The sequence below is a fragment of the Delphinus delphis genome, chromosome X (assembly GCF_949987515.2).
Source record: "Delphinus delphis chromosome X, mDelDel1.2, whole genome shotgun sequence".
Classification (NCBI taxonomy): domain Eukaryota; kingdom Metazoa; phylum Chordata; class Mammalia; order Artiodactyla; family Delphinidae; genus Delphinus; species Delphinus delphis.
Window position 1 is genome coordinate 68,724,043 of NC_082704.1, and position 15,178 is coordinate 68,739,220.

Here is a 15,178-nt window from a genome sequence, read left to right on the forward strand (position 1 = left end):
TTCTATTTTTAGTTTTTTGAGGAACCTCCATACTGTTTTTCACAGTGGCTGCACCAATTTACATTCCCACCAACAGTGCAAGAGGGTTCCCTTTTCCCTACATCCTCACCAACGTTTGTTATTTGTGGTCTTTTTGGTCATAGCCATTCTGACGGGTGTGAGGTGACATCTCAGTGTGGTTTTCATTTGCATTTCTCTGTTGATTAGTGATGTTGAGCATATTTCATGTGCCTGTTGGCCATCTGTATATCTTCTTTGGAAAAATGTCTATTCAGGTCCTCTGCCCTTTTTTTAATCAGGTTGTTTGTTTTCTTGATATTGAGTTGTATGAGCTGTTGATGTATTTTGCATCTTAACCCCTATTGGTCATATCATTTGCAAATATTTTCTCCTGTTCAGTAGGTTATCTTTTCATTTTGTTGATGGTTTCCTTTGCTGTGCAAGAGCTTTTACTTAATTAGGTCCCATTTGTTTATTTTTGCTTCTGTTTCCTTTGCCTTAGGAGACAGATCCAAAAAAATAACTGCTACTATTTATGTCAAAGAGTGTTCTGCCTATATTTTCTTCTAGGAGTTTTATAATTTCCAGTCTTAACGTTTAGGTCTTTAATCCATGTTGAATTTATTTTTGTATATTGTCTGAGAAAATGTTCTAATTCCATTCTTTTACATGTAAGCTATCCAGTTTTCCCAGCACCAGTTGTTGAAGAGACTGTCTTTTCTCTGTTGTATATTTTTGCCTCCTTTGTTGTAGATTAATTGACCATAGGTGTGTGGGTTTATTTCTGGGCTGTCTATTCTGTTGCATTGATCTGTGTGTCTGTTTGTGCCAATACCATACTGTTTTGATTACTGTAGCTTTGTAGTATAGCCTGAAGTCAGGGAGTGTGATACCTCCAACTTTATTCTTTTTTCTCAAGATTGTTTTGACTGTTTGCAGTCTTTTGTGGTTCCATATAAATTTTAGGATTTTTTGTTCCAGTTCTGTGAAAAATGTCACAGGTATTTTGATAGGGATTGCATTAAATCTGTAGATTGCTTTGGGCAGTATGGACATTTTAACAATGCTCCTAGTGTTCTTATCACTTTAGGAAATTATAAGGGCTGTAGAGGCTCAGTTCTAAGAATCGGGGGCAGAGACCAACATATATTTTCTGTTATCTCATACATATTTCATAAGCTGTTAAGTTTCAACCTGATTGTTACAGCTTATTCTTTTTCAGTTCCGGTTTTTGTGAATTTTGATTCTGTCATGCAGTATATTAACTACTCCTCCCAGTTTATGTCATCCTCAGATTTGGTAGGCATGCCCACCTGTCTTCATTTAATTCGGATTAGCACACTTTTTCTTAAAGGACAAGATAGTATATATTTTAGATTTGCGGGCCACAGAGTTTCTGTCACAACTCCTCAACTCTGCCATTATAGTGCAAAAGCAGCCATAGACAATATATAAACAAATGTGGGTGGCTGTGTCCCAATAAAACTCTTTCCCAGTTTCTTTTATTGTGGTAAAATACACATAACTTACTATACTAATCATAAAGTGTACACTTCATTGGTAACGAGTACATTCATATTCTGCAAACATCACCACAGTCCATCTCCAGAACTCTTTTCATCTTGCAAAACTGAAACTCTTTACCCATTAAACAATAAATTCTCTGTTCCCCACTTCTCCCAGTCCTTGGCAACCACCATTCTACTTTTCATCTCTATGAATTTGACTACTCTAGGTACGTTATTTAAGTGGAATCATACAGTATTTGTCTTTTTGTGACTGACTCATTTCACTTAACATAATGTCCTCAAGTTTCACCCATGTTGTAGCATGTGTCAGAATTTTGTTCCATTTTAAGGCTTAAGAATATTCCATTGTGTGTATATACCACATTTTGCTTATCCATTTATTTACAGATGGAAGATAAAACTTCCATGTTTTAGCTATTATGACTAATGCTGCTGTGAATGTGGGTGTAAAAATATTTCTTTGAGAACATGCTTTCGATTCTTTTGGTTATATGCCCAGAAGTGGAACTGCTGGATAATGTAATTCTATTTTTAATTTTTTGAGGAACTGTCATACTGTTTTCACAGTGGATGTACCATTTTGCATTCCCACTAGCAGTACACTAGAGTTCTAACTTCTCTACATTCTCATCAACTTTTTAAAAAAAAATATATTAGTAGCTATCCTAATGAGTGTGAGGTGGTATCATGTAGTTTTGATTTGCATTTCCTTAATGACTAGTCATGTTGACCATCTTTTCATGTCATTTTTGGCCATTTGTATATCTTCTTTGGAGAAATGTCTGTTTTAGTCCTCTGCCTGTTTTTTAATCAAGTCGTTTGGTGTTTAATGTTGAGTTTTAGGAGTTCTCTATGTATTCTGGATATCAATCCCTTATCATATAAATCATTTGCAAATATTTTCTTCCATTCTTTGGGTTGCCTTTTTACTCTATTGATAGTGCCTTCTGATGCAAAATACTTAAAATTTTTCATAAAATCCAATTTGTGGGTTTTTTTTGTTTGTTTCCTGTTCTTTTGTTGTCATATCTAAGAAATCATTAACAAATCCAATGACTTGAAGATTTTCCCCTTTGTTTTCTTCTAGGAGTTTTATAGTTTTAGGTCTTAACATTTAGGTCGTGCATCTATTTTGAGTTAATTTTTGTACATGGTGTAAAGTAAGGGTCCAACTTCATTCTTTTGCATGTGATACTGGTTTTCTCAGTATCATTTGTTGAGAAGACTGTCTTTTCCCCATTGAATGGTCTTGGCACTCTTGTCAAAAATCATTTGAATATGTATGTGAGTTTATTTCTGTGTATTCTGTTCTCTTCCATTGCTTTTTTTTTAAACTGTTATTTTGTAGTAAGTTTTGAAATCAGTTAATATGAGTTCTCCAGCTTTGTTCTTTTTCAGAATCATTTTGATTCTTCACAGTTCCTTGAGATTACATATGAATTTTAGGATGAATTGTTCTATTTCTTCAAAAAAATCATTGGGATTTTGATAGGGACTTCATTTAATCTGTAGATCACTTTGGATAGTATTGGCATCTTAACAATACTGTCTTCCAATTCATGAACGTGGAATTTCTTTCCTTTTATTTATGTGTCCTCTAATTTTGTTTAGAAATGTCTTGCAGATTTTATCATACAAGTCCTTCACTTCCTTGGTTAAGTTAATGCTTAAGTATTTTTTATGCTATTGTATATGAGATTGTTTTCTTAATTTTCTTTTCAGATTGTTTATCATCTGTATATAGAAATGCAACTGATTTTTGCATGTTGACTTTGTGTCCTGCTACTTCGTTGAATTCACTTAGTAGTTTTAATAGGTTTTTTTGTGGAATCTTTAGGGTTTTTTACATATAAGATCATAATCATCTATGAACAAAGATAATTTTACTTCTTCCCTTCCAATTTGAATGGATGGCTTTTATTTCTTTTCCTTGCTTTATTTCTCTGGCTAGGATGTCCAATACTATGTTGAACAAAAGTGGCTAAGGCAGGCCTCCTTGCCTTGTTCCTGATCTTAGAGGAAAAAGTTTCAGCCTTTCACTGTTGAGTATGATGTTCACTATGGGTTTTTCCAATATGGCTTTTTAAAAAAAAGTTTATTTCCTTCCTTCCTTCCTTCCTCCCTCCCTCCCTCCCTCCCTCCCTCCCTCCCTCCCTCCCTCCCTCCCTCCCTTCCTCCCTTCCTCCCTCCCTCCCTCCCTCCCTCCCTTTCTCTCTCTTTCTTTCTTGGCTGCATTGGGTCTTAGTTGTGGCATGTAGGATCTGCGTTGAGGCATGCGAGATCCTTTTGTTGCGACACATGGGCACTTTGTTGTGGTGTGCAGAGCTTCTCTCTAGTTGTGGGGTGCGGGTTTTTCTGTCTCTAGTGCGGGCTTCAGAGCTCATGGGCTCTGTAGTTTGTGGCACGTGGGCTCTCTCGTTGAGGTGTGCGAGCTCAGTAGTTGTGGCACGTGGGCTTAGTTGCCCTGTGGCACGTGGGATCTTAGTTCACTGACCAGGGGTTGAACCTGTGTTCCCTGCATTGGAAGGCGGATTCTTTACCACTGGACCACCAGGGAATTTCCACATATGGCTTTTATTATGTTGAGGTAGTTTCCTACCCTTAGCTTGTTGTGTGTGTTTATTATGAAAGGGTGTTGAATTTTTCAGATGATTCTTCTGCATTTGTTGAGATGATCATGTGATTTTTATCTTTCATCCTGTTAATGTGGTATATAACATTTACTGATTTTTGTATTTTGAACCATCTTTACATCCCAGGAATAAGTCCCACTTGGTCATGGTGTATGATCTTTTTAATATGCTGTTGAATTTGGTTTGGTGGTATTTTGTTGAGGATTTTTACACTATATTCATCAGTGATATTGGCCTGTTGTTTTCTTTTCTCATAGTGTCTTTTTCTGTTTTTGTATCAGGGTAATGCTGGCATCATAAAATAAGTATGGAAGTGTTCCTTCCTCTTCAATTTTTTGGAAGAGTTTGAGAAGAATTGCCATTAATTTTTCTTTAAATATTTGGTAGAATTTATGAGTGAAGCCATCAGATCCTGGGCTTTTCTATGTTAGAAGGTTTTTGATTACTGCTTCAATCTCTTTACTAGTTATACGTCTGTCAGGTTTTCTATTTCTTCATGATTCAGGCTTGGTACATGATATATTTCTAGGAATTCATGCATTTATTTCTTCTAGATTATCTAATTTATTAGTGTATAAGTTTTAGTAGTGGTCTTTTATAATCCTTTTGATTTCTGTGGCATCAGTCCTAATGTCTCCTCTTTCATCTCTGATTTTATTTATTTGAGTCTTCTTGCTTTTTTTCTTAGTTAACTATCTAACTAAAGGTTTGTCAGTTTTATCATTTAAAAAACCCAACTCTTAGTTTCATTGAGTATTTTATTGTTTTTTTCTGGCCTCTATTTCATTTATTTCTGCTCTAATTTTATTATTTCCTCCCTTCTGCTAGCTTTTGGTTTAGTTCTTCTCCTCATTCCCTAAGTTCTAAAGTTAGGTGGTTGATTTGAGACTTTCCTTGTTTTAATGTAAGCTTTTATAGTTATAAATTTCTCCCATAGCGCTGCTTTTTCTGTGTCCCATAAGTCTTGGTATGTTGTGTTTCCATTTTTATTCTTCCCTAAGTATTTTCTAATCTTCCTTGTGATTTCTTCTTTGATTCATTGGTTGCTTAAGGCTTGTTTAATTTCTACAGTTTCTGAATTTTCCAGACTTCAAGACTGAGAAACTTATCCCCCCAATACTACATTCAAAAGGAATTTATCACATAAGAGTGAGTTTGCAAATCAGTGGACCTATGACCTGGGTATGACCACAGATGTGTTGCATAGGGATGCATTAATTGCCAGCATTTAACAATTTCACATAAAAATTTGGATTTTTGAGTTCTCTTGAAAAACTTGAAAAAAATGTGGAAACACTTGGTTAATATTCCCACTAAGCAATAATCAGTTGGAACCAAGTGGCAGTTGTTACCTTCAGACGTGGGACATGTATTCTCCAGTTTGACATAGTCCCCACAATGCCTTATTTTCTCCCATATCCTGTGTGTCAGGTTGTCATTTATCATCTTCTTTGTGTCATTATTCTTATAGCAGATATAAGAGGAAAATAAATGTCCATGGCATCCACATCTCTATCAAAAGTGAGGGAATGAAAGCTAGACTGAAAGGAAATTAAAAAATATTCCTGTGTTTAATATGCAAAGAAGTGTGTTGGTATCAAATGAGTACAACTTAATAGCTCATTATGAAATGAAATAAAGTAGAAACTGTGGCTAGTATACACAAAAGCAATGTAATGAAAACTTATCAAATTCAATAACAGGACTGAAATTTCAACCAGGTTTATTTTGGAAAGTTAATAAAATAAGCTATCCTATTGTAAAATGCAGTTATATAGTTTTATATTAAGGAAAACAATTGCCCAGGCGTTAAACCCTTTTAAAGATGACAAGTTTACAAAAGTGCGTCTACTGAGTGAGTCATAAAATGTATTCTTAAGTTTCAGGTGTAAATCTAACCAGAAATGCTGTTGTTTGGCATGTTGAAGGTATGACTGATAATTTATTAGACAGGTTGCTTTAAAAGAGTTATTTGTGGTATTTCTGTTGCATGGACATATGTAATACTGCACAGTAAAGTATACTGTGGTGTCAATGAAAATTTTGATAAGACAGAACTTTTGAACATAGTACCTGTGTCGTATAAGTTTAATGTAGATTGATCAAAACAATTTGTGTGTGACTACAGGAGATATTTCTGCAATGGTTAGTTATTAGGATAAATCTTGATTTGGAACTTAAATCCAAGGTGGAAGTATTTTTTAAGAATATAAGACAAGTCTGTTAATTGTATAATTTACCAGGAAACACTGTGCTAAAAAGCTAAAAATGAAACATGTGGATGTAGTAATAACACATGTATGCTGGATATTCTTCTGTGGCTTCAAAAGAGATTATTGCTTTGCTGGGTGAATTTGATGCACAGTAGAGTAGTTGCCTCTACTTCTTGGAACTTAAGGGGCTTAGTTGGATGTGGTGCTGTCACATGTTGGGTTACCCTAGAAGTGGATTTTAAAGATGGAGATTAGTGTACAGATAATTTATTAAGGGGTGGTCTCAGGATCAACACCTATGAGGGAAAGGAAAGGAGGCAGGGCTAGGTAAAGGGAGAAGTTGGGCTGATGTAAAGTCACCATAAGGCTTCAGCTTTACCCCATGGGATGTTCTGAAGCTGGGATGGCCATTCAGAATTGTCCTCAGTTAGGGTGAGAAAACCAGGTCTAGCCCAGTGTTTACTAGTCATTGGATGCCAGCTGCCTTGGGAAGGGAGCATAACCTTGGATGAGGTAGCTCTCTTCAGCCTAGGTAATTCCTAAAGAGCAACCTGGAAATAAATATTTTAGTGTTGAAGGGAAAATCTGGGTGATGCAGCACAGCATTCATGACAGGTGCTAAAGAGATCTTTTTGAACTGTTGAAAGAATTAAACTTATGTCATCTATGGGAAACACCCCTGCCTCAGCTCAAAGACTTGACCTCTGTGGTGAATATGACAACTCATGTAAACACTCTGAATCTCTCTACAAATGCAGTAAGTAAATGAATGTAAGTTTAAATTCACATGTTCTTAGGGAAGTCGTTTCTTTGGGAAACTCATTTAGCAGGGACTAATCTGACTCACTTTTCTATGCTGAAATTGATTTCCAAAGATGGAAGTGATTACCTGAACTACATAAAGTTTTAGACTTGAAGATTGAATTCTTAAGAATATGTTTTCTGATTTCCAACATTATAATAGTGAAAAATATTGTTTATTTTGCCTTTCTCAAGTAATATTACTAATGTGAATAAAGAACTACAAATTGACCTTCACTATACTGTGGTACAAAATTCTAATTAGACAAATATGGAATATCAGATGTAGTAGACATTTACTGCTTTTGGTCAGTCATCACTCATTCATCTACTTTCTTATTGATAACATTATCCAAATTTCCATTTAGGTATCTACTTCTTCCCTATCAGTATGCATGGACATTGACATATTGGTGTAGAAGAAAAAGTTTCAGTTTTCTGTTTCCAAATCAAGAAGATAATCAGTTTCAAAAGGAAAATTTGATAAATTAAGTGTTTATATTTTTAGATTTCAAATTTAAAATATAGCTTCTATTTTTTACAGGTTTGTACTATGTTAGCATGCTTGTACTATCATTCAGTTAATAATAAAGCTTGATTACATATCTGGCAGGTTTTTGTTTTAACATCTTTATTGGAGTATAATTGCTTTACAATGGTGTGTTAGTTTCTGCTGTATAACAAAGTGAATCAGCTATATGTATACATACATCCCCATATCTCCTCCCTCTTGCATCTCCCTCCCACCCTACCTATCCCACTCCTCTAGGTGGGCACAAAGCACTGAGCTGATCTCCCTGTGCTATGCGGCTGTTTCCCACTAGCTATCTGTTTTACATTAGGTAGTCTCTATATATCCATGCCAATCTCTCACTTCATCCCAGCTTCCCCTTCCCCTCCCCGAGTCCTCAAGTCCATTCTCTACATCTGCATCTTTATTCCTGTCCCGCCCCTAGGTTCTTCAAAATGATGTTTGTTTGTTTTTTTAGATTCCATATATATGTGTTAGCATATGGTATTGTTTTTTCTCTTTCTGACTTACTTCACTCTGTATGACACACTCTAGGTCTATCCACCTCAATACAAATAACTCAATTTTGTTTCTTTTTATGGCTGAGTAATATTCCATTATATATATGTACCACATCTTCTTTATCCATTTATCTGTCAGTGGGCAGTTAGATTGCTTCCATGTCCTGGCTATTGTAAATAGTGCTGCAGTGAACATTGTGGTACGTGACTCTTTTTTATTTGAACATTGTGGTACATGACTCTTTTTTTTTTTTTTTTTTGCGGTATGCGGGCCTCTCACTGCTGTGCTCTCTCCCGTTGCGGAGCACAGGCTCCGGATGTGCAGGCTCAGCGGCCATGGCTCATGGACCCAGCTGCTCCGCGGCACATGGGATCCTCCCGGACCAGGGCACGAACCCATGTCCCCTGCATCGGCAGGCGGACTCTCAACCACTGCACCACCAGGGAAGTCTTACGTGACTCTTTTGAATTATGGTTTTCTCAGGTTATATGCCCAGGAGTGGGATTGCTGGATCATATGGTAGCTCTGTTTTCTGTTTTTTAAGGATCCTCCATACTGTTCTCCATAGTGGCTGTACCAGTTTACATTCCCACTAGCAGTGTAGGAGGGTTCCCTTTTAGGCACATCCTCTCCAGCATTTATTACTTGTAGACTTTTTGATGATGGCCATTTGGACTGGTGTGAGGTGATACCTCATTGTAGTTTTGATTTTCATTTTTTTAATAATTAGTGATGTTGAGCATCTTTTCATGTGGTTTTTAGCCATCTGTATGTTTTACTTGGAGAAATGTCTATTTAGATCTTCCACCCATTTTTTGATTGGGTAGTTTGTTTTTCTTATGTTGAGCTGTGTGAGCTGTTTGTATATTTTGGAGATGAATCCCTTGTCAGTTGCTTTGTTTTCAAATATCTTCTCCCATTCTGAGGGTTGTCTTTTCGTTTTGTTTATGGTTTCCTTTGCTGTGCAAAAGCTTTTAAGTTTAATAAGATCACATTTGTTTATTTTTGTTTTTATTTTCATTACTCTAGGAGGTGGATCAAAAAAGATCTTGCTACTATTTATGTCAAAGAGTCTTCTGCCTATGTTTTCCTCTAAGAATTTTATAGTATCCAGCCTTACATTTAGGTCTTTAATCCATTTTGATTTTATTTTTGTGTACGGTGTTAGCAAGTGTTCTAATTTCATTCTTTTACATATAGCTGTCCAGTTTTCCCAGCACCACTTATTGGAGAGACTGTCTTTTCTCCATTGTAGATTCTTATCTCCTCTTTCATAGATTTGGTGACCATAAGTGCATGGATTTATCTCTGGACTTTTATCCTATTCCATTAATCTATATCTCTGTTTTTGTGCCAGTACCATACTGTCTTGATTACTGTAGCTTTGTAGTGTAGTGTGAAGTCGGGGAGCCTGATTCCTCCAGCTCCGTTTTTCTTTCTCAAGATTGCTTTGGCTCTTTGGGGTCTTTTGTGTTTCCAACAAATTGTGAAATTTTTTGTTCTCTTTCTGTGAAAAATGCCATTGGTAGTTTGATAGGGATTGCATTGAATCTGTAGATTGCTTTGGGTAGTAGAGTCATTTTCACAATGTTATTCTTCGAATCCAAGAACATGGTATATTTCTCCATCTGTGTCACCTTGATTTCTTTCATCAGTATCTTATAGTTTTCTGAGTACAGGTCTTTTGCCTCTTTAAGTATGTTTATTCATAGGTATTTTATTCTTTTTGTTGCAGTGGTAAATGGGGTTGTTTCCGTAATCTCTCTTTCTGATCTTTCACTGTTAGTGTATAGGAATGCAAGAGATTTCTGTGTATGAGTTTTCTATTGTGAAACTTTGCCAAATTCATTAATGAACTCTAGTAGTTTTCTAGTAGCATCTTTAGGATTTTTCTATGTATAGTATCATGTCATCTGCAAACAGTGACAGTTTTACTTCTTCTTTTCCAATTTAGATTCCTTTTATTTCTTCTTCTTCTCTGATAGCCATGGCTAGGACTTCCAAAACTATGTTGAATAGAAGTGGCAAGAGTGGACCTCCTTATTACTGATCTTAGAGGAAATGCTTTCACCTTTTCACCATTGAGAATGATGTTGGCTGTGGGTTTGTCATATATGTCCTTTATTATGTTGAGGTGGGTTCCCTCTAAGCCCACTTTCTGGACAACACTATGAGATTAGAAATCAGTTACAGGAAAAAAAACTGTGAAAAACCACAAACCCATGGAGGCTAACAATATGTTACTACGTATTCAATGGATCACTGAAGAAAGAAATCAAAGAGGATATCAAAAAATACCTAGAGACAAACAACAATGAAAACACAGCAATCCAAAACCTATAGGACACTGCAAAAGCAGTTTTAAGAGAGAAGTTTATAGCAATACAATCTTACTTCAAGAAACAAGAAAAATCTCAAATAAACCACCTATCTTCACACCTATAGCAACCAGAGAAAGAAGACAAACAAAACCCAAAGTTAGTAGAAGGAAAGAAATCATAAAGATCACAGCAGAAATAAATGAAATAGAGATGAAGACAATAACAGCAACGATTAATGAAACTGAAAGCTGGTTCTTTGAGAAGATGAACAAAATTTATAAACCTTTAGCTGGACTCATCAAGAAAAAGAGGGAGAGGAATTAAATCAATAAAATTAGAAATGAAAAAGGAAATGTTATAACAGATGCCACAGAAATACAAAGGATCATGAGAGATTACTACAAGCAACTATATGCCAATAAAATGGACAACCAGAAGAAATGGACAAATTCTTAGAAAGATACAACCGTCCAGGTCTGAGCCAGGAAGAAATAGAAAATATGAACAGACCAGTCACAAGTACTGAAATTGAAGCTGTGATTAAAAGTCTTAAAACAAACAAAAGTCCAAGATCAGATGGCTTCACAGGCGAATTCTATGAGACATTTATAGAAGAGTTAACACCTACTCTTCTGAAACTCTTCCAAAAATTTGCAGAGGAAGGAACACTCCCAAGCTCATTTTATGAGGCCACCATCACCCTGATACCAAAATGAGACAAAGATATCCCCAAAAAAGGAAATTACAGGCCAGTATCACTGATGAATAGAGATGCTAAAATCCTCAACAAAATACTAGCACACTGAATCCAACAACACATTAAAAGGATCATACACCTTGATCAAGTGGGATTTATCTCAGGGATGCAAGGATTCGTCAGTATATGCAAATCAATCAGTGTGATACACCACATTAACAAATTGAAGAATAAAAACCATATGATCATTTCAGTAGATGTAGAAAAGCTCAACACCGATTTGTGATATTTTCATTTTTTAATTAAAAATTTTTTGAAGTTTTAAATTGTGGTAAAATACACAAAGCATAAAACATACCATGTTAACTGTTTTTAAGTGTACAGTTCATCAGTGTTAAGTACATTCACATTGTTAAGTTTGTTACAATTAACATTCATAGTGTTAAGTATGTTAACCAAACTCCAGAGCTATTTTCGTCCTGCACATTTAAAACTTTGCACCCATTAAGCAGCAAGTCCCTATTCTCCCCTTTCCCAGTCCCTGGCATACACCGTTCTACTTGCCGTCTCTATTAATTTGACTACTGTAAGTACCTCATATTAGTGAGATCATACACTATTTTTCCTTTTGTTACTATTTCATTTAGCATAGTGTCCTCAAGGTTCATCAGTGTTGTAGCATGTGTCAGAATTTCCTCCTTCTGAAAGGCTGAATAACATTCCACTGTGTGTATATACTGCATTTTTTTTAATCCATTCATCCATCGATGGAGACTTGTATTACTTGCACCTTTTGGCTATCGTGAATAATACTGCTATGCAAGTGGGTGTAAAAATATTTCTTTGAGACCCTGCGTTCAGTTATTTTGGGTTTATACCCAGAAGTAGAATTAGTAGATCATATGGAAATTCTGTTTTTAATTTTTTAAAGGAATCACCATACTGTTTTCCATAGTAGTTGCACCATTTTACATTCCCAGCTACAGTGCACAGGTTTCCAGTATTCCCATATTCTTGCCAACACTTGTTATTTTTTGTTTCTGTGACAGTAGCCATCCTAATGGGTGTGAGGTATATCTCATTGTGGCTTTGATTTGCATTTCCCTAATTATTAGTGATGTCAAGTATTTCATGTGATTTTTGCCAGTTGTATAATCTTCTTTGGAAAAATGTCTATTCAAGCCCTTTGCCCATTTTTAAGTCAGTTGATTTTTTCATTGTTGAGTTTTAGGGGTTCCTTATATATCTGGATATTAACTCTGTATCAGACGTATGATTTGCAAATATTTTCTCCCATTTCATAGGTTGCCTTTTCAACTCTGTTGATTGTGTTCTTTTATACACAAAATTTTAAAATTTTGACGTAGTCCAGTTTATTTTTACTTTTGTTACTTGTGCTTTTGGTGTCATATCAAAGAAATCATTGCCAAATCCAGTGTTGTAAAGATTTTTCCCTTATATTTTCTTCTAAAAGTTTTATATTTTAGCTCTTCCATTTAGGTCTTTGATCCGTTTGGAGTTCATTTTTGTATATGGTGTAAGGTAAAAGTCCAATTTCATTCTTTTGCTTATGGATATCCAGTTGTCCCTGCACCGTTTATTGACAAGACGGTTTTTTTTCCTCCATGGAATGCTCTTGGCACCTTTGTCGAAAATCATTTGACCATATATGTGAGAATTTATTTCTAGACTCTCTTCTATTCCATTGGTGTATTTGTGTCTTTATGCCAGTACCACATTATTTTGATTACTGTATCTTTGTAGTAAATTTTGATGTCATGAAGTATGAGTCCTCCAGCTTTGTTCTTCTGTTTCAGGATTGTTTTGGCTCTTCTGGGTACCTTGATATTCTGTTTTATTTTTAGGATGGAGTTTTTCATTTCTGCAAAAAATGTCAGTGGGATTTTCATAGGGATTGCATTACATCTGTAGATCACTTTGGGAGTATTGCCATCTTAACAATATTAAGTCTTCTAATCCATGAGCTGTTTGCATTTAAAATAATCATTATCTACTGGTATATTATTTGTGTAATAAGCATAAATAAATTTTTAAAAGAATTGTTGGCAGAGGGAATTGGTAAATTTCTTTTTCTTCTTTCACTTTTATTGAGATATAATTGACATTCAGCACTGTATAAATTTAAGCTATACAGCATAATGACTTGAAATGGTGGTCAAAAGGTAGAAACTTCCAGTTATAAGATAAATAAATACTGGGGATGTAATGTACATGATGACTATAGTAAACAGTGCTGTATGGTATATTTGAAAGTTGCTAAGAAAGTATAAAAGTTCTCATGAACAGGGACTGATAAATTTGTAATGTCAGTTTATGTATCTTCACTTTATGGATCTCATGTTCCAATATTTATAAACTGACATAAGTTTTGGAGAAAAAGAACCAATTAGATATTAGTAGAGAAATGATTATCTGACTCTATGTGTTCATAAAAAGAAAATGTTTGTGGCTTGATAAATTAAACAAATTGAATTAAATTATTTACTGTTAACCAATAGGCTTATTTAGACATTTAATGATATTAACTAAGTTCAGATATAGTTTTATCTTGTCTGTTTTGCTCATACTCAAACAAACTTTCACCTTGTTAATTAAAAATGTTATTTTATTCACACCACTTAAAATTGTGTCTCATTGAACAGAGAATCTCTTGGGTCTTATTTCCTGAAGATTATCTGTGAACATTTTAAGTCATCAGAAAATATTGGTAAAGCTCTACTGTTCCATGTTGAAATGCTTTTACAAAGGAAGGAAGAATTGCTTGCCACGGAGAAGATTGAAGAAATCATTATAGGTCAGTAGGATTTCTGCAGGTGTTTTAGAAAGGTGTTAATATGCATGTAGTTCTAAGATGGAGGTCAGAACAGTAGCAAAATCCTCAGGTCAACAGATTTTTTCCTTTCTCTCACTTCCTTTTTTTTTTGTCCTTAATACCCTTTGACTATAACAACTCACCTATCCAGATTGCACATATTTGGCAAGCTAGAATGAAAGCTAACAAAGATAACAAAACATCAACAAAAACAGACAAACCTCTGAGCTTAAACCTCATGTGTAATGGAAAATTGTGAGATTATAAGCCTAATTTCATGTTTCAGTTTGATCTCAAATTAGCTGTGTACCTTCAGGCAAGTCAGTAATATCTCTGGATCTTTTTCCAACTATAAAATGAAGGTTGTGAACTACATTCCTACTTTTTAACTTCTTTTTAGCAGCAGCAGCAGCATCCTTTTGTGATGCAATTGTATATGAACCCTGCCCCCAATAAAATAGACTAGAGTTGCTGTGGTTAAAGCAGAGATGTAGAGCCAGATCTCAGCATTCCATTAATCCCCCATCTCTCTGTAGAACCCTATACCCTGAAGAACACAGAGAGTATGATCCCTTTATTAGAAAATTCTTGCCCTGATCTGTCTTTCCTACTCTATACATATATAGAGATATAACTGGAATGATAGTCACTAATGTTAACACTGGAATTTATTCTGAGTGGTGGCAGTTTAGGTGATTTATTACTTTCTTTGTTTTTTACCAGATTGCTTGAATTTTTATAAGTATGTATCATGTTTTTATAAAAACAAAGTCATTGATTTTTTTAAAGGAAATCTTTTGACTAGATAATCTCTAAGGGTCTTTTGAACTCTAGATTCTATGAACTGTATTTTACTGATGACACCCTTCCTCCATATCCTCACTAAGAATCCAGTTATTTTTAGACCCAGTGTTGTTAAGCTTGGTTATCTGGTTTTCCAACCCTCAGCATTTTAATGGTAGCATATTATAAAGGGAGAAAGGACCTACAGGGAAATATACAGATAACCCGATCACAAGGGAGGGAAAAACCTTATAAATTATATAAAACAATTTCAAGTATTTAAAAAAGTATAATAATCTGTACTACATAATAATTACTGAAGGCATCATTATGAT

General features: G+C 35.1%; 1 protein-coding gene across 1 annotated transcript in view; it reads left to right on the top strand.

Moving 5' to 3' along the window:
• TEX11 (testis expressed 11) overlaps window positions 1-15,178 on the top strand; it is a 348,927-nt gene that overhangs the window by 176,457 nt on the left and 157,292 nt on the right. The window contains exon 13 of the mRNA XM_060003090.1: window positions 13,891-14,042. Within this exon, the coding sequence (XP_059859073.1) occupies window positions 13,891-14,042 (152 nt within the window). The remainder of the gene's footprint in view (window positions 1-13,890; window positions 14,043-15,178) is intronic.